Raw genomic sequence first — 20,758 nt, forward strand, 5'->3', positions numbered from 1 at the left:
GGCATTTAAGCGGAGCGAGAACGCTCCTGAGCGCATCGCTTCTGACAGATGAGCCCAGCCAGTCAACCATAGGGACTCCACAGCCCCACCGCTGCTATTCAGCGAAAGTTGATCAGATAGCAGCAGACAAATAACACCAAGCAAACACTCCAAGAAGTGCTCTCTCCACATTTAAGAGTTTATAATTAACCTAGGGGAAAAAACAACAGTCACCCATTTGGGTCTCCTGTATGAAGGAACCACGCACACAGGGGTTTGGGCTCCAGGGAGAGCACACTGGTTTCAGTATAGCTCCGGCTCTCCCCGAGTCACAGACTCGCCATCCCAGGCGTGCAAGCCTCGAGTTAACTTCAACAGACTTTTTCCTCACCACCTGTCTCATCCCCTAGCTATGCTCTCGGCCTTTCAATTTCTATTTTATTTTCTCTTCCAAGTGGCTGAGCTTCTGTCTGCACTGGGGCTCGTACCCCGTGTCCTCCACTTGAAGCCTTTTCTTCAGGAATACACACACGCACACAACACACACACTGAGCTTTGGCTGCTTTGCCACTCTGGCAAGTGTCAACACAGCTGCTGTCTCCGCTGGAATGTAAACCAATATTGTCGTTAGATCTCCCTCAACCCCTGGTAACTTCCTCCAAGATTTGCACAGCGTGTGGCAATCCTCTCCACTGCCACCTTACAAATCGACCCAGCTGGTTTAAAACCAACTAAATAAATAATTTTAAAAAATGAAATCAAAGCTGCACCTGAAGTTTGCGTCCCACTCACGCCCATGAAGAGCAAATGGCTGTAGAAAGCAAAATGCATCCATTGTACACACATTTATCTTCGCATAATATGCTTATACAAACACCCTGTGTAAAATACCTCGCTGCTGCAAGTTAGGAGGTGAGGTATTAACAGCACCGAGTAAAAGAGGTATTGGTGTGGACACTAACACAGCATTTGCAGCGGAGAACCTTTGTTTGCGTTTAATTTTACTTAAAAAAGTAACCAAAGAAGGGATTTATAACACATTTCTAGTTATTTCCTAGATACCATCCACTTTAAACCACAAGCAGCAATTTTGGCAATAAAAGACTCGTAAAAGAGTTATAATGCAGACAACACAGCTAGTATTCAGACTGCTACAGGAATGCAATCTGTGTGCATTGCCTACCATAAACAACTGCCTTGCTTTGCTTCTCCATTGAAAAAAAATTATGTTGGCTGATCAGGGCTCCCAAAACAAATTCACTGTCCCAAACAAAGATTTGAAGTTCACTCTCATTCAGATATTTAGTCCAACAAACTTCTTCCCATTGAAAAATGCAAAAGCCTCGCAAAAACAAGTGTATATTCCGCACCTAACTTCAGGGGTGAAGAAATTGCAAGTATTCACTAAAAATAAAAATACATTAGCGATATCACAGCTCAAACCCAGAGTCCTTACCTCGCTATACTGGGACTGGGCATTGTTTTCCAGGTACAACATGTTAGCAGTCAAATTGATCAACGCTGCTGTTCTCTCTTCTGGCTCCAGGATTTTGACAAACACCTCCCACCCCCTAGAAGACCCTAAAAATATGTGATGCTACTGTGGAGATAACAGGACTCGGAGTGTGCCTCTCTGCATAATTGAAGTTTCCCTTATATACCTAACTATAGGCAAGGAGGAGGAGGTGGGGCTCTCCTGCCTTACCTGTCCAATCTGTCAAAGTGCCACCTGGAGTCCTCCACTCCAATGGAGAGAGGCCTCTCCCAGCTCATTAAGTAGTTAGAATTCCTTATCACCAATCTCTAAAAAGCAAAGGGAAGGGAAGGGGGGGGGGGGGGGAAGAGGAAAAAAAAAAGAGAAAAAAAAAAAAAAAAAGACAGGCAGGGAAAAGAAAGGAAACAATAACTTTCCCCTGTCACTTTTCTACAAGTTTGGGAACTCAAAAGAGCCATGGAATTGCTCTAAAGGAGCAGCTCCAAGAAATTTCTCCTATTTATTTTCTACAAAGATTCCAGGGCTGTTTTTTCTTTCTATGTACAGGCTTTGCTGCTACCAAGAACCAAAACGTTCAGGAAGGGATTCAGATGCAATGCTCGACACTAGTGGTGCAGTAATGCAGCCAAGTATTTGTCTGCTGCTGTGTGCAGATTTGGGACAAAACCCCCAAGGAGTTTTTGAGAATCCATCACTGGTTCCACACACCATAATCCAGCTACATTCTCTGGCACCTGTGTGCTCCTATCCACACTCACAGTCAACAGGTCCTGTGTTTGCAGGGCATCACTCCAGCTACATTTCCCCCCCTCCTTTGCAGCTGCTTCAAACCTGCATCACGACTGAAAAAACAAGTTACAGACTGCAGCTCGCCCAGATGGACTCACGGTGTTGAATTAGTATACGGGAGAAGTTTTTGGGTGCCGCTCAGTAAAAACCGCCTGGACAGGACGCCCACGGCAAACTTTTCAAAAGATAGGAAGAGCACTTAGCCGAGATCTGCAGGACAGATCCCCGCTGTGATTTTACTCCAGACAAGCAGACAAAGCCCGTGTGTCCCGCAGGGAGCCGCCGGAGCGCGCCGGGTGCGAGGTCGGAGCGGCGCAGGCGGCAGCCGAGCCCCGTGAGGATCGGCCGGGCAGCGGGATGCACGGCACAACAAAAGGCAGCTGCACCGAGCCAGGAGAAACAGAACACCTTTCCAAAGGGCTGGGGAGGGGGGAGAGAGGAAACCAAACATCCAGATCAGAGCGTGGCCCAGCCCGCCCAGCCTAATGACAGCGCTCCGAACTTTGAATTCGTCAAGCAGGGCTCTGCCGAAACGCAGAGCACGGACTGCCAGGGAACACCGAGCCTCCCGCTGCGGGGGCCGAGCGAGCGACCACAGGGACTTTGCAGGGAGGGACAAGGGTCTTGGCAGGGCTGCCACCCCCACACGGCCCCAGCGCCATCCCCGCTTCTGCCGCTGCTGCCACGCCTCGCCCCGGGCATCATTTAACCCCGGCTTCTCTGGGCACGCAGGGAGGGAGCCGGGCCCACGGGGACCGGGAGGCCAGCGGGCCGTGCTGCTCAGGGGGCTGGCGGCTCCTGGGCTGCCTTCCTGGCACACTCTGCAAATTAAAGGACACTGCAAGCTCACCAGCCTATTCCAGGCTGGAGCAGGCAGCACATTCCTATGGCCGCCACTAATAAAACGGGGCCAAACCATCTCCAGGTAGGAAGCGAAACAAGAAGAAACACAGAGCAGAGGATTACGGTGTCCCCCTTCCCCTGCAGCAGCCCCTTGCTGCAAGAAGCAGGGGTCTGATGTAGCTCTCACCCCGCAAGCAGAGCTCACCGGAGCTGCTGGGTGCAAGCAAAAGGCTGGAAGAATTTCCAGCGCAAGGAGGCACTTCCGAGAACAGGCTGCAGAGAGGAGCACTGAGCCCTCCCGACCTACCAACAGCAGCAATATCCCAGCTCAGGTCGGGGCCACACACACACACCTTCAGTGCTCCTGAGCTGCCAGCAAGAGCTGCTGAGCACACAGCCAGTTTCTCACATCACAGGAGCAGCTCAACAGACCTCTGCCACAGCCCCCTGCCCTCTTCTCCCTTTTCCCCAGCACCACCTTAGAGCAGGGGCTGTGCCCGATGTGCTTATCTGATCTCACCCGATATGGGCACAAGCCAAAAAGCCGCACCAGTGCTAATCTGGAGCTCCAGGTAAAGTCTGCAGGGAGCGGCCACAGCACCGTTAGCTGAGCAGGGCACCTCACAGCACCACTGCAAAGCTTACACAGAGCTGGACATGAAGCAAGAATTCATGCCACACGTGGATTTTCTGCTGTTAAACAGTGAGGAAAAGTTATGCTGTCCTCAGATAACCACTTTGATCCCTAAATACTGTCAAGTTATTGATACTGGCCCACGAGTTCAAAAACTATGAAGGGGAAGGAGAAAGCAGGAGAAGGTATGTACATAAATCTCCCAACTTCAGCAGGTCATTGCAAAAACCTCTTTCATAGCTATGCTATGAAACTCAGAAGATCCTCCTTTTCCAGGTCATTAATGGGGCATTGTTGTGTGAGGTATCTGCCATCTTCTGCCCCACAGGTGGCTGGAGGTGGCTGTGGGTGAAGCAACACCCAGATACGGAGAGATACATGAAAGTTTATCCAAATAGATCTGCATGTCAAACACGAGGAGAGGTGTATATAGCATGAATAAATTGACATGTCAGCACAAATCCCTGCCCTCTGTACACACAGCCCCGACCTGGCTGTGTTTCAGATGCATTACCCTGTGCGGTCACCTTGAAGCAGATGCTGGACAAGCGGCTTTTTGCGAATCACAGCCCAGGCACAAGTGTGTCCCTCTTCAGATCTAAATGCACTCTCCTCGTAAGATGCTCTCCTGTCTCACAGGTTGCTGCCATGCCTCAGATATTCACACTGGCACTCGTGGCACAAGCAAAAAACAATGGCCCTTATCATGAGGAAGAAAAGTTCCCAGACCCTCATTTGATTCTCTCCTTTTGCAGGTACAAAATTTTCATATAGATGAGCCTCCAACAACCTAACAGAAGCCAGGCAGCATCTCTGGGGTTTTCAGAGGAAAACATGATTTCCTGAAATACATATGCTTAAATGGCTGTCATAAAAGCAGGAGGACACCCTTACCCTCCTCACACTACACACTCACTTTTCAGCTGTGGGACAGTGATAGTTATAACTTGTCTGAGCCTTCTGGACAGGTCTCTAAGGGAATCATCAACTGTAATAGTCTGAAGTAATGGCAAGACAGTCTTTGTAAACAGATTATGCTTTATCATACCAATTAGCCTAATCAGAAAAAGCAAACATATTCAGGCAAAGGCCCTCCTTTCACACATTAACTAGAATTATTTCATGCTGAGGCCCGATGAATAAGGTTTAACTCTATTTTTGGAGTCCAACAAGCTCTCCCCCACCCCAAACAGAAAAATAATAAAGTATAAAACAAAGAAAACAAAGCATTGAGAGAAAAGCCTGGCACTTATGCTCTGGATGCTCAGTTGGATTGAAATTAAAAAAGTAGCTCAGCCTCAGGAAAGGAAGTCTCCTTAAAGTAATTTACCTCCAATACTGTAGGAAACTAAAAATAATAATTGCTAGTTAGATTTGAAAGTTTCAGCTGCAACCCTCCCAGGTCTGACTCAGATATTCTAGAAAGCTTCTGGCAATGCTTTGTGGCTCCTGCTGGTATGCCGAAGAACAAAATAAAATGCAAACAAGACCCCTAAGTTTCCAAAATGAGCTGTCAGCCAAGTCAAACTGCTGATTCAGAGTCTTTGTTTGAATGTTCTTTCCCCACATTCTTACATGGTTCATCCCAGCTCCTCTCACCAATACCATGGGCAAGTTCTCAATAACCCTTCTAAGTCACAAGGTAAGTGCACAAAATTGTGACAATTAAAAATGTCATTACCACAACAACTGCAGTGTTAATTGGAGATTGTGTAATTTCTTGTAGAAGGGGGGGGTGTGTGCATACACACTTGCCTGCATGTTAGGCAGTTCATGCAGAATTTCCTGAAGATCAAATAAAAAAAATCTGCTTAGACCTCTCCACTCATATAAAAATAGCATCTGGATAGACTGCGTCATCTCAGACTGTGACATTCACTTAACTCAGAAATGTTTACAAATGAGGACTGAGATAACAGGAGGAGGAGGGAAAAAATAAAGCATAGTTTTTGGTGGATTTGTTTCCTGTTACCTCTGAGTAACTGCTGAATGCTCAAAAAACAAGCCTCCGCCAATTGGCTTTGACCATCTTTCCAGTGCAGATCCTACAGGGACAGATGTGTACTCTGTGATAGTAGGAAGCCAGGTTAAAGAAAAAAAAAAGAAGCAAAAATCAACCTGCGTTCTTGAAAACTCATGAGGAGCTGATCTTCACTGCTCAAACCACAAGGAAGAGAGGGAAAAACAACGTAGTCCCTGAAACAGGGACTTTCCTCTTTTTTGTTTTTAATCCAACCATTTATGGCAAGGCATTACAAATAAAAAAAGAGATGAGGTATAAAAGGCAGCATCCTACTTGCTGCTGACTGCTACAGCCTTGTGTGCATCCCAGCAGCACATGGAACTGCAGCTGATCCATACACAAGGGAGGGACCAGGCACCTCCAGCTCTTAGAGTAACCTCTCTGCTGCACCTGGGAGCACAAATTCCAACCTCCTGGTTGCCTCACCACTGACACAGGGACAGGTCTGAAGCCCAGAAATTCCTCTGAAATGCACTCAAATATATGAACCTTCACATTACAAACATGTCCCATCTGCAAGTGTTTAGTATTGAGGATCAATCCCTTCTTCTAAGGACTCCTAACTGCATTTTTTTCCACATTTTAAAAGTTCAGGGTAAATAGCTGGACTTGCCAAAGGCAGGAGAGCCCAGCTTCTCGCTTTGCCCATGGTGCAGGTCGGCTTCTCCTTCCCAAAGGAACATGCCCTCCCCAAGGCAATTGCCTGTCACAACAGCCCTGCCCTCCGACCCTGGGTAAACATCTGCACACGCTGCTTATTTGAGCTCCTACAGTCTCGTTATCTCCCCCAGAACACCCCTAGGGCTAATTAGAGAGTTAATGGCATCATGTCAAGAGATAACGCTACATGGTGGGGGAGCAGGGAGAGGGAAGGTGGAAAGGAATTGTGAAACAAAACCAGTTCCCTTCACAACCGCTGTGCAATATTGGTTTAGGAAGGGTGCACGCAGCCCCTGGGGCCTCTGCCCTCCGGCTGCTGAGCTCCATTTAATGAGAAAGAGCAAGACACTCCTCCAGAGAGATGCAGTTCTCCAGCCAAGGTGATGCAAGGTCCCCACACCTTCTCCACTGTCTGCATAACCAAAAACCCTGCAACTCCATCAAGGGTCATTCCCACCGAAGTGCTAGCAGTGATTGACCTCACACAGTTGGTGTATGACATAGGAGGTAGACAAAGCATACAGACCATTTATCAAAGTGTTTCTGCTTATTCCTTTATCGAATTTTCACACTTTTACTGTACCCTAGAGATTATTTTTAAAGAAAATTACTTTCATGATGAAAGCTTAGAGGTAAAACCATCTGGACACAGGTATGGGGCAAGCCAGCACATAAGCCTGCAAAACTATCAGTCAGCAACTTCTGCACTGGTGAATGCAAACCCACAGGTCAGTAGACACTCATGCATGTAAATGTGCCCAGGGGACTCTGGGGGTTCAAGCTAGGGTAGCTTTTGGTTGGAGTAACACCCCTCAACATTCAAACTGCATTTGTGCCTCATGAGGATCTTTGGATGCTCAGCACAGCACGATTGACCACGCTCAAACCCCCATATTGATAAAATACTTTCCAAAAGTTAACAGAGAGGAAGTTACATAAGAAAATTCATGAAAATTGCTCCTAATTGGCATAAACAGTCCCAGCCTCCAGCTGGAGACAGGACAGGGCTATGGCTCAAACCTGCACCCCCCCAGACCAAACTCTAGCCAGGGAAAGGGAGAAGGAGATAGCCACAGATTACAGAGCTTTTGTTTTCAGTCAGAGAAAGGAGCACCTGTTGACAGACCAGCACTGTTCTTGCACAAGCAGTTGAGGGGAAAGTGTTGTTCTTTCCTTATCTTATATAAACTACAGACTGGTCTCATGAAATGCACAACTGTTTATAAACGCACAATCAGAGCAGCTCTTTCCAACCAGCCTCTGCTCTGCTGCCAACTCCCGCCCACCCAAGCCCTTTTACAATAATCCAGTATTTAAAAGAAAGTTACCAATTTGCAATAATTCAAGAAGATTCTTCCAAATGCCTGGTTACACCCTGGCCCTGCAACCCACTGCCATTCACACTTCTCCTGTTAGCACATCACTGTTACCCGATATTGCCCAGGCACTCTGGAGTGGGACAGCTTCCCGAGGCAGGAAGCCTGGAAGCCTGTTTTATGCCTTTTTTTCCTATGAAGAAATGCTGCACTTTGCAGTGCTGGTCTTCCCCAGAAGATTGATCACTTTTGTTTCAAACTTGTTTAATTTTAATCCAGTCTGGACATCACGATGAGGTCCACCATACCCATCCATGCTCTCAAGGAGCAATAAAAGTGCTTCAGGATACTTTTACCTTCTATTTAAACAGGCTGGAGGTAGAAGTCCATGCTTTTAGGGTGATAGTTATATTTACTGAAAACTCCTCTGATCCTTCATTAATCTCTGCAAATTCAGCTGCTGATTAGAGTTCAGTCAGCAGTGAGCAAATGAACCCAGGCCACAAACCACTCCTTAAATCTACACTTCACAGAGACAGATGTAATTTTTTGTGACTGCCTGACAATTCACTCCCTCGTTCATTTCAGCGCTATCAAATCAGTGACAGCGAGGTGGACAGCAGATGGTAGAGACATTCAGTAGAAAACACTACCTAGTCCAGAAGTCTCCTCATGAAATATTGGAGGAAAAAAATAATAGTCATTAAGAGGACTGTGGGCAGGATCTGCAGAACCACAAAGCAACATATATAGTGAGACTTTGGATGCCTAATTCTCTTCAAAGCAAGAATCCCAATTAATGCAAGAGAGAAGTTTTAAAACAAAAGCTACACCCCACAGCTGGCTGCAGCACAGACACTTTGGCTGTGCTGGACAAGGAAGGGGAGCAGGACACTCCCAGGGCTGCACTCCACGTTTGTCTTAGCCTGGAAGGAGAAACCCCTCCCCAGCATGGTCAGTTCTGCAGCTTGAAACAGCACTGTGAGGTGCCTCCCATCCTCTACTCACCTCACCCCACAAAGAGGGGTACCATAAAGCTTCACAAAGTTTTCATTTGACTGGATATGCACAGCTCAATTCATCACCCTTCCAGCTAAGAAAGGTAAGAAAGAGAAAAGGACCTTATGTTCCTTCTTCAAACAATTTGGTTTAGAATTAAGGAAAAAACCCAAACGAACAAGAAATAACAACACAAAACATCCAGAGGAAGGCAAATTTTGAGGCAAAAAGAAGACCCTATCAACTAGGTAGAAACAACTAGTGATGTTCCCATCAAGACAGCATAAACCTTAAACTTGCTCCAGAGGCAAAAGTGCCTACAATCTATTGTTTCAAGATCAAGATGCCATTTAATTAAGTGTTTGTGCACACCTTTTAAAGATTTAAAATAAGCACCAACGCATTATTGCTCCATACTTGCTCCAGGAGCACGCGTAGCACCGTGGAAACCTTTGCAGGCAGGCCTAGCTGCTTGAGGAAGATGTTTTCTGAGGTGACTGCTTCTTTTGTTTGTAGGAATTTGCATATAGGCAGAGGACAAGACTTCAATTACCACACTCTTCCATGTCAGGTGCTCATAGCAATAGAGCTAGGGAGTTAAAGCCACACCTCCTGAAACACCCCATTTCACTGCTCTCCCTGTAGATTTGTGCTTTGCAGCTTAAAATTAGTTTATTCCTTCCCAATATGAATGTATAGCTAGATGCTGAAAGGGAAGAAATATGTAAAGAAATTTTAAATATACTTTCCAAAATGATCACACAGCAGACAGATCACCCATTAGTTTTCTCCACTACCACTGAGAATCCTGGGAAATGACATTAAAAACAAAACACTTCGTGTAAGGATACTGCTCATCAACTGGCTGCATTCCTACAAGAAGAAATGCAGCCACTGATGGTTGGCAGCTAGAACTAGGGCCAAATAGCACAGGAAAGGGAGCTAGGGAAAATTTATTTTAAAGACACATAAATATGTCTTTAAAGCCCTGCTACACACAAGGGAAGTCTTCAGACTTTGATTAAACTGAACATACAGATACATTCTTTATATTCATTCTTATCTGAAAGAACTGACCATTTCTAGATCTGGATCTGCAGCCCTAAATGTGATGATTAGATCATTTGAAGGGACCTACATGGCAGAAGATTAAACATCCAGCAGGCTTAGAAAGCCAAGCCTAAATTAGGAGAGCTTCTGAGTTCAACTGCAAACAGGAGAGGTGCTGGAGGGAAGCTTCCAATAGAATAATGCCTTTGCTCATTATGGAAATGTCTTTGCATAATCTCAACTTTCTTTGCACAGCTATGGAACGAATAAATAACCACAAAGAAGAGAAACTTGGCAAGCCTCAAACTCTCTCAAACAAAAACCAGACGGTAATAAAAGCTTTGATCACATCCCTGTGCTGTACAAAGTCCTTCCTTCCCTCTTTTCTACGGTCAGTCCTGGAATACTTAGGCATGGAAACAGCTGGCCACACAAGCTACTTTGCTGCATCTCTTTATCAAACCAGCCTCATCCTCCAGGTGCAAAACCATTTCCCATCAAAATGCAAGGCTGTGGCAGCTGCCAGAGCCTGTGGCAGCACACATCACGTGTCATCAGCCAGTCTGTACAGAGGCACTATTCCTGCACTGCTCACCACATCAGCTCCTGTACCCCGCCCTGCTGTGGGTACACAGGGACAGCCTTCCCATCCCACAGTTCCACCACCCCATAACCAGCTTTCATCTGCTTCTTCAGCCCTTACCTTGCAACAAGCAGAGCTCTCTTCTCCTGACCCAGAAAAACACTTTTAAGAAGCAATTAAAATTAACAGAGTTCAGAGCCTGTGCTCTAATATTGAAGTGTTGGATAGGATGCAACAGTTATGCAGGACAGGAGGGAGGGAGCTTTTTCTGTCTATCAGATGTACAGGTCCCCCTGATCCTGACCACAGGTGTCACGTGATGTGGACCAGGAATTCAGTGCATGGCCATCAAATATGAATTACTGATTGACATGGTGCTAAGGCTGAGAGCACACACAAGACAGCCAGCAGCCACCTTAGGTCAGAACAGCTCCTCTACAGCAAATTAAATATGTGAAAGGTTTCTTGTTTCCATTGGGAAGTATCAAATACCGACTCTGAGATGTGTCATCGGTAACAGGACTGAGGCTGAGAGCCTCAACACCTCCATCTCCCACACAAGATGCATCCACAGTCAGTCCATCCTACAGCCTACTGTTACCCCCACCTCTATGCATAAAGGACAGCAACAGAGACACAGAGCTGAAACTCTCAGTTTTGAACTATGAAGCACATGCTGCACTTTCAAAATTTCTGTAGCTACCAGGCCTGGGATACCCCTAAAGCTGTACACCCAAACCCAGCCCTACACACACCACCGTCCCCAGGGCAGAAACCCACCCCACAGGCTGCTCAGTACTGCCTAATTAAGCCACACACAGCAAATCCCCAACAATTATTTGCAGATGAAGGAAAACAAATAAATTTTAAAAAACCCAAAAACTTAAAAAACACCAACAACCAGGAAAAAAAAAGGCAAGGAATTCTCTCTGCCTTTTATGGGGAGGGATGGATCCAGGTTAAGAAAACTCTGACCACGGCACTGTCTGGGGAGCAGACATTCCACTGAACTGGTTAGACAAGGGGCTGCAGGAGGACGGCTCGCTCAGGGGCATGACAGGAAGGTATGTACAGGGGGAGGGGGATGAGCTGCTCCATCCCTCAGGACAGCACTCCAGCTCCTGCCAACAAGGTCCCCAGAGCCACACTGTTGGGATGGTGGTGGCAGAAGACTTACAGACTCTGCAAACCCCTGAAGCAACACTTTTACCAGAGTGCTCCTGCTGAAATCCTTAGCCCAAAGCAGCTTTGTTTGGGCCTAGACCAGCAGCTCTTAGCATCAGTGAGCAGTTTACAGGACTTCTAAGAGATTGTAAATAAAAGCGATTTTGCACCTGGTAGAGCAGGCTGACAGCACTAAAAGGGCTCCAGGACAATGCAGGGGTTATTGCACTGCCACGAACCCTCTCCTAGAGAGAGATCTCCAGACCCCTCCTCCCTGATGCCTCAGGGCATTTAACCAGTCAGACACAAATATAAAATTGCCATAACACTACCTGATTTCTAGCACTGCAGGATACAGGCTTTGCAATCAGTGTTCATCCTGAATGGGGGGAACCAGACACCACCCCACAGCTGCTGGCTACATCCTTGAGCAGAGTAGAGGCTGGGGACCACCTTCTTTGTGCACATAATGAATGGCAGGAGACCCACAAGTACACACATGCGACTTACCTTCCTGGCCATCCGCAGCTCCTTCCCACACCAAGGCCATGGCAGAAAATAAGTGTTCTCCACACCCACAGGGACCACCAGCCCTTCATTCCAGTTATGCAAAAAAGGCCGGGGTTTCCCAGTCTGCCTGTGGTTCACACCAGGGGAAAGGAAGGGCCACAGCTGACAGCCAGGATGGGCCACCCAGGACATTGTGAAAGAGCCAGTCACAAGGCACACGGCTGGAGAAGGTTGTGCCAAGTGTCTAACGTTATACCAGACCCAGAAAACTCTTCCTGACCCTCTCCAGATCTTTTCAACCTAAGGCAGTGCAGATCACCAGTTTCTTTTACCCCTTTCTTACACAGGCACAGGAAGATTATATCTTCCTTAAAACAAGTGCATAAGAACTGCAAGGTCTCAGCAAGAGACAGGGCTATAGCCCAGGTGAGAGAGGTTTCTGTGTCACCCCAGCCTTCCTCCCCAGGTTTCCACCCAAAGAATTGCATTTTCAAGGCAATGAACACAACTGATGGGTGTTCAGCAAGGGAGGACTTGTACTCCTTTTCCAGCCCGTTTCCAGGACAGTTTCTTCAGACACTGCAGCTCCTTCTCCACTACTAGATCTGTTGTGAATAAGCACCTGCACCCACAAAAGTCAGATAATAATAATAAAACAAAATACCAAAAATATCCCCCAAAACCAAAAAAACCCCACAGGTTTCACCAAGACAACTCTTAGGCTCAAGGATGGACATCTTTTAAGATGGCAAGTTCCATTTCTCAGCCATAAACTGTGAGAAGGTGCAATGCTGATTTTAAAAGTTGATTGGAATTGCTTTGAAGTCCACACAAAGACAATTGCTTTAAATAAACCACTCTTAATTGCTCTGCACCCATTTAAATCTCACATGGTGATGCATTTTGGAGAAAAATTTGCCTTGTTATTTTCCTAAGACAAATATAATACTGTAAAGCACTCTGTCTTGATCTCTGTGCTCATCTCCCAGGGCCCCTCTGTTTCTGCTGCATTCCTTTGTGTTTATCTGCCCTCTTCAACCCTTTGCTGCAATCAGCTGCATGCAGCACCTTGTGTCTAGAAGTGACATGGCTGAGGTTACAGGAGAGACAGGTGCAAGGGAAGCTCGTGCCCCGAAGCCATCCAAAGGAAAAGAGAAGCTGGAGGGGAAGAGAGTTGTAAGGTATTTTAGATTAAAGCAAACACCTTGCCCCAGGCTACACATTCTCTGCCAATGAAAGCTTCAAGCCCCAGAAACAGCAAAGCAAACACAGACTTCTCTACAAGGGGAGTTGTCACCTGTCAGGGATGTTTGCAAATTTATAGGGAGGTGGTGGTGGTGGTAAGGGGAGTAAAAAGAGCTTTCCTCATTTTAAAAGACGGGCTGTTTGCACAGGTTTGCAATGCATATTTTGCTTTGTGAAAGCTTTTGTCCAGCATTCAACTGAGAGAAGGTGCTGTCTTCCACTGAAGACAAACTGGAACATTTATAAATGTACATACATTAATGTACTCCGAGCTGCGGCCTTTACGGCAAGGGTGAGGATGGGATGGAATTTCCCCGCTCCCCCTTCAGCTTATCACGTCAGTGAAAAACACTTCTTAAAAAGAAGTCACCCGGCAGCCTGGCCTCTTCCAGAAATGCCTCCTGCAAGGCTGGGCTCAAACCCATCATCAGCAAGAAGTAACTGCATAGAGAAAGCTTCTTGTCCCGTTCCCAGGCAGCAGTGCTCACCTCAGCAGTGCTCAGAGAGAACAACGGGAAGGGACTTTCCATTCGTGTTTCACTGCACCACTGACAGGAGAGGGAGACTCTGAACAGGCCTTCAGCGAGCCCAACAGCCAGTGCAGTGCTCTGCAGACAGCTTGGAGGAACAGGAGATGGGGAAGTGAGCTTGTGTTCAATGTCACAAATCCAGATTTGAGCATTGAAGGAGAAAAGTTACTGCTAATGACCTTTAAACTGTTAAGGATTGTTTTTTAGGAGGACATAGTTCAAACATACCATTATAGTCCACTTTGAAAATCAGAATCCCCTCTAAACATGGAGAATCTTTTGGACTATTGAAGAGACACCATTTCACTGGAGCTGTGCTATAATGGTGGAAAAAGCCAAGATCTAGATGCTGATGGAAGGCTTGCAGCCCACCAAATGCCGAATCAAAAGATCAGACGTGATGTAGTTTATGTCTCCTTGTGCACTTGGATTAGTTCACCCTATTAGCCACACATATACCCACCCTCAAACTGGCTTTTTAACCCTTTGCAACCTTCATGGAAAGAGAAGAGCACTGCAGCCTCCCTAGCAGTCACACCAGTGCAGCACTGACAGGGCAAACCTCCTGTCACCAGGGACTGTAACCAGAATGACCCAGGAGCTCCTTCCTGGCAGACAATCCTCCAGGTCACTAATACAACCAGGATATAGACTGCCAACACACCATCACTGGGCACATCAAAAATTCTGGTCGATTAGCCAGAGAATTAAATGACAGCAGTTTCTCAGGATGGAAACAGTACAAGAAAATCTACAGATACCAACACAAACTTCAAACTACACTTTATTTTTACACTGAAGTATACAAAACCCAGGAAGAACAGAAACAGGACATGAGCAGCTCCAACTCCTGAAATACCTCCAGCTCCAGCCTGCAAGAAAAGTACCTGGCCTCTTCAGAAGAGCTATAGCTAAGAAAGAGCCAGTCTGTTAGTGCCAAAGGCAATGAACCAGCAACCACCAGTGCCTCATCTGCATTCCAGTCCTGAGCCACATCCCTGAGACACCCATGGCCAAGACTCATTACAAACACTCCAGTCTGAAGAAACAAGAGGGGAAAAGAACCCAACCACGGTCTTAAAACAAGTTTTCATTCATATATGACACTCAAGAGAAGAAAAACCAGAGATGAACCTCTGGTCTTAGTCAGCAAAATTGCAACTCTGCTCAGAATCCAAATTATTTTAACCCTGAGGTCAAACTAGCTCTAAGCAGGGAGAGTGCAGGGATGGTTGAGTAGCCTGTGCAAGAGGCTCCTCAGCTCTCCTGCCAGTTTAGCTGCCTTGTCCCTCCCTCCTTCTATTGCTGCTGCAGAAGGAGCAGGTGAGGAGCCAGCCAAGGTGGGAAGATGGCCCTGGGGCAGTGCAGCTGGAATAGCTCCTGCAAAAACTCCCCTTCTCCCCCAAAGGTTAAGGAAGTTTCTCATTACTCACCCACATCGGGTCATTCAGCTCGGTGTCCTGCACCCGCACACAATCCATGCTGATCTCAATTTTGTTTGTGGAGCCATCTTCAGATGGGCCATCGATGAAGTTTAAATCGATTGGCTGAACTGAACATATCGGCCTGGAAAGGACACAGTAATGAAGTTAAAACTGGCCAAGTTCTGTTTTCCACCACCCCACCTTCTTTCCCTTGCCCTGTGCCCAGGACGTTGGCATTACAACAAGCCAGTCTCCTGACAGAATAAGGAATTACTGAGGAACAACTACTCCTCACCACTGTATTACAGCAGGCCCTGAACAGCAGGGCCCAGAGGGACATTTTACTTACTCTGAGGCAAGAGCAGAGGAGTCAAACTGAAAGACAGAACTCATGGAGGATTTACAGCAGTTATTGTTTCAGCATCAGTCATGGCAAGTCAGGAATGGGAACAGAGTCAGTTTTCTTACAGTCAATGGACCTGACAGGGTGAACTCTGCACCAGCTTCACCTCCTCTCCCTCCCTGGCATCAGCAAGGGGAAAACATGCAGCCTGGACACAGTGATGAGCCCATTTCCTGAGGGGAAATGCCAACCACAAGGCTTAGGAAGCAGCCAGCTCAGCCACCAGAGGCCTGGCAGGGAATCAGTGTCACTGCTGATCACCACACTTGGTCTCCACAGCCTGGGTGTAGGACCTCTGGAGAGCTCAAGAGCTGTCAGTCACCACAGACTGACACATCCAACCATCACATCCCTATCTTATCAACAACAGAAGACTCCAAACTCCCCAGCATCAATCCCCTGAGCAGCCTAATTGTAAAGGCCCCCTGTACTAAAACACCTTCCATATGTTTCACATAAGGGCTACTTACTGTTCCAGGAAGTCCCAGATATGCTGGATTACCTCTGGGCTGAGGAATTCCCTGGGCTGAGAGCTCTGGGACATGGCTGACCGGCAGTAACTCTCCTTCCAGGAGAAGGGGCTCGGAGTTTCTACAAACCTTAAAAAACAAAGGCAGAAAAGAAACCAAAAAAAAAAAAACAAAACAAAAAAAAGAACCAAAAGAAAAAGAAAAACACACACAAAGACAAGTTGAATGGATGAGTCCAGCTTGATGAAAACCCATAAATAGAAGCTATTGTGTGAAAAAGGAGACACGCTGAATGCCTGAGACATTCACAGCTGTACAACACACATTCCACACTGCTACAGATGCTGTATTTAGATGGAAGAGGATTTGGCCATCCTTCCCTGTAAGTTAAATACCTCTCAGAATCCACTGGGATGCTGGTCATAAGAATCCCAGAGTGGGGAAAAAACCCCTGAACAAACTACTTTCCATTTTCCCTCAAATAATCAGCTTCCCATATGAAGCAGGTAGTCTTTGCAGCAGGTGAAGCAGCTAAGCAATGTGGGATTCCACTGTCCCAGGCTGTTTGCTTGTCTAAATGATTTAGACATGTCCTTCAATGATTTAAGTGACTTCTACACCCAGCCACTGCAGCTGAGATCTTGAACTAACTTGTTTTTTGTTTGTTTTGGGTTTTCTTGGTTTTTTTCTTTTATTAATTTAAATAATAATAATATTTTTGTTTTCTTTTTTATGGAAATAAGTTCAATCACATTAGATTTTATCTGCTTGTCTACTGCCTTCCACCAATTTCTGAGCCAGACTGATTTTCACCAGATCTGCTAATTACCTTGGCCATTTTTATCCCCTTAAGCCCCCACAAGCCTCACAGAAATAGGTGGGCCCAAGAGGAGCAGTGACAGAGCTGGAGCACTCATGCCTTCCACAGCTGCACATTCTCATCCCACTGGCCAATTTCTAAATTCAAACACAGCAGCTTTTACACCCATGTCAAAATACTTGACGGCTGCAGGGATGTAAAGAGGAAGGGAGGAATTTCTCCAGGATATTTGCAGTTGACAAAAACTCTCAGTTCAACTTCAGAGTATGAGGCAGGTGACCACCCTTCCTGCTACAGGGTTGGGGGTGTCCTGCAAAATTTCCATATGAGAGTCATTTCAGCACAATGCAAGTGAACGACCTCATTCTCTGCCAGGGGAATGGCTGTGGCAGGAGCCAAGGTTATAACTGGATTCCAAAGAGAACTGAACTAATATTTCCTTTGGTACATATTGGTCCTGATTTACACAATGGTCTAAACAAATTGCATGGAAGATCCTAATTTAATAATCTGCCAAAATTAAGAAAGAGTGCTTCAGAGGGTGGATTACACTAGAGTGGTTTTACTCCACTTTTCCTGAAGTATTTACTTCTGGCTGCTGTCAGAGAGGGATCTAGCTCTCTTTATTGAATTTTTATAGCCTCTTTCATTATGAGGATGGCTCTGGTCTGCAGAAAGCTGGGTTTTCCTCACCTCTGCTATCCACAGAACTGCATGCTCTTAGAAAAGAGCAGACTGTTATTCTAAGCTAAAGGAAATCAAAGTGGCTTAAAAGCCTCCTGGAGCATCACTTCAGTTCCTCATCCTTTTTGTGATTAGGAAAAAAACTTCCAGCACAATTTAGACGTTCATGAACAGCCAGAAACAAAAATGAAATGCAGAATTTCATGGGTAATAGCTTTGCCCCACAGATGGGAACACATGCCCACACTACATGTGAAAAAATAATCACAAATACTCTGAGAACAGCAGTTATCCCAGAAAGTACCCAAAATTACTCCTTTCATGCTTTCAGTGAGGTAAGACACTTTCAAGAATGCTGTACTGAAACCCAGAACAGATCTGGCCTAAAGCCTGTCATAAACACTACAGGTCAATGCCACCATGAGCCTTGGAGGAGCACAGTGGTAAGCTCTGCAACCTCCTCAGTTCCTATTGAGTAATTGCTGCACCCAGTCCTGGCCACCAGGAATGGCCAGAGAAACCCCACAACTGGCTCTCTCAAGCCATCAAAGTGCTCATTTTTAACGATTGTTTGCCACTTATCACAACTGCTCTTGACTTGCAAACTAAAAATCACTTTTCATTGCTACACAGACAGGAACTATTGTCAATAAAAGAAGAGCTAGAGCCAAACGAGACCTTTCTTTCAAAAAGTCTCAGTGCAACAAGGTTCCTGCATGCCATGGCATGCCTCAGATTTGGTTCACTGCTGGACACAGTTTTCAGTCTCAAAAAGGCAAAATGTCCCAGTTCAGCCTGCCCGCTCTGGTCCTGGTGGTCCTGTTCAGCTGCAATCCCACAAACCTGCCCCAACCAAGCACTGCAGGAGCTATCAGCTGCACAGACTGATAAAGCCAGGTTTGTTACTCTACACCTTTGCAGCTAACAAAGCTGTTGGAAAGCACTGCACCATTTAAGGACACAGCTATACGTTGCTTTTTACTCAGTTTGGTGCACCCTGTTCTCAGATGGGAAAAAGCTATCAAAAGGTAAGAAAACCAACTTTAGCTCAGCACAAAGCTGCATGCAAGATAAACTGTCTCCTTCCCTGTGAGCTCAACAGAATCTAAACCTAGTGCTATTTTCCTTAACTAACAGCCTTCAACATAGAGGAAAAGACTCTGTCTATTAAACACATACTTAAGTGTCTGAATTTTCACTGGAAAATAACATCTAAAGCCTAAAAAAAAAAATCTGTGTGTAAATGTCACTACTTTAGTTAACTGTCTTTTCCCACATCAGCAAATACTCTACTTTCAGTAAAATATTCACTGAGTGCCTAAAGATAATAAGAAGATTGCATTGCTTAAATTGCTTGCATGAACCAGATGCTTTTTCTATTAACAGACATTTACACAACATCCCTTGTACCTACATCCTGCTCATCCCAAAGGCCATCGCAGGAAATGGCACTACTGAACATAGCCTCTTATACCAAAATACAACAGAACAAGGCATAGCACTAAATTTTGTCCAGATTGTCTTTGTTTCAAGTCTACAAGGTAAGTTCCTGCACCAACTACTGAACTATTTGGCAGGATGCTTTTCACAAACAGAGGGCAGTAACTGCACCAGGACCTACAGGGGGATTTACAGCCCCCAGCAAACTACAAGCTGAACAGGACATTACATCCACGAGCCCCTCCTTTAAAAACCACCAGGGGATTATTAATAGCAAGTTAAGTTTTCTCACAGAAGCAGCACCTCACCAAGAGCAGCGTTCTTTGTGCAGTGCTGGGACACTTCAGTGCCAGTGACTCGCAGGCCAGGTTTGAGGCAGCTCTGCCATCTCGCTGAGGTCCTATTTATCTGGCTGAAACAAGAGCAGCCCAGAGTCCAGGTGGAAGCACTTCTCCAAATCCATTAGGTGAGCTGCAGCCTCGGGCACGCTGATTGCTGTGCTGCCCCCTGAGCACTGCCCCAGAAGAGCTGTGGAACAGCCGTGTGAGTGGGGACGTGTCCCAGCTGATCCCCTTTGCCACCCCACCGATAAATGACATCTCTGCAAAACACAGCAATGGCAGCAACACGTCCCTGTAGCCGTGCCCACACAGCACTCTGTTCACAACCTTCCGGGAGGCTGGGAATGTTAAACTTTACAAAAAACCCCCCGGACCAAAACCAACAACAAAAAAACCCCAACCAACCAACCAAGCAAACCAAAAAGCAACTCACCCTTCCAAAAACCAACGAGCAAAGCACTGCTTTTGCCTCTCATAAGCCGTGGCCGCAGCGCTGTTGCCTTTCCCCGGAGCCCACCACAGGAGGAAATGGAGGCCTGGCTGCTGGGCCCAGCGTGACACAAAATGGGCCGAAGTGGAGAGAAAACAAGACCATTCCTGCTCCCACTGCTCACTCTAAATGCATCCTTCCATTGTTCACCACATCACCCCCCTTCCTACCTTCGTTACAAAGAGATTGAAGATAAAGAAAAGAAACCCCTCTCCACCCCAGGAAACAATGACAGTAAGCTATTCAACTCAACTACTCCAACGCAGCAACACTTCTCACCCAAAATGCCACCTTTACTGCAAACAATCTTTCTTAGAAAGGGCTTAAACCAAAGCACCCAGGTTGGACTTACCACGGGGGAAAAGCCACGAGTTCCCGAGGAAACCACGAGCCAGCCTTGGCACCGAGCATGCACGGCCCGGCCCGGCCCCTCCTCGGTAGCCTCGGTCCTTAAAGGCAGATGTCACCTCCTTGCCCTGATACAGGGTCAAGTGTGACACAGGGTGCTGCCCCAGCACTGCTGGCACGTGTGTGAGCCCAGCAGCCTCCTTCCAAAAATAAAGACTGGCGCAACCAAGAGGTAGCTGGTTTCCTTTGTTTTTTCGTCCAAAACGGGCTCGGTGCTACAGCACTCTGAACTGCTCCCGGATAAATAGCATGGTTTATGTGGAAACCAGAAATGGGTAAGGTGTTTCAGGGAAGCCGCTTTGTTTGGTTTCAAGAGGTCCAAGCACCTCCATTTCTCCATAATTTCCCTCAAAAACTGGAGCTCTGGTTTGGTTTGTGTTTCTCCTGTAGTGTGCAAGTTCTCAGAAATTATCAGTATGGTTTATAGGTGCAGAACTTTGTGTCTTCATGTTGGTGAA

General features: G+C 46.4%; 1 protein-coding gene across 5 annotated transcripts in view; it reads right to left on the reverse strand.

Annotated features, from left to right (window-relative positions):
• Nucleotides 1–20,758, reverse strand: part of TP63 (tumor protein p63) — a 98,901-nt gene that overhangs the window by 66,402 nt on the left and 11,741 nt on the right. For 2 of the 5 annotated variants that reach the window (XM_015638325.1, XM_015638326.1), the window contains exons 1-3: nucleotides 20,245–20,320; nucleotides 16,118–16,246; nucleotides 15,254–15,386 (exon numbers count right to left, since the gene is read on the reverse strand). In XM_015638325.1, the coding sequence (XP_015493811.1) occupies nucleotides 15,254–15,386; nucleotides 16,118–16,246; nucleotides 20,245–20,303 (321 nt within the window). In that variant the 5' untranslated portion in view covers nucleotides 20,304–20,320. Of the gene's footprint in view, nucleotides 1–1,435; nucleotides 1,612–15,253; nucleotides 15,387–16,117; nucleotides 16,247–20,244; nucleotides 20,321–20,758 lie in introns of those variants that run through there. The other 3 variants (XM_033516788.1, XM_015638328.2, XM_015638330.3) reach the window with 3 other exon arrangements.

The sequence above is a fragment of the Parus major genome, chromosome 9, assembly GCF_001522545.3.
Source record: "Parus major isolate Abel chromosome 9, Parus_major1.1, whole genome shotgun sequence".
Lineage (NCBI taxonomy): Eukaryota > Metazoa > Chordata > Aves > Passeriformes > Paridae > Parus > Parus major.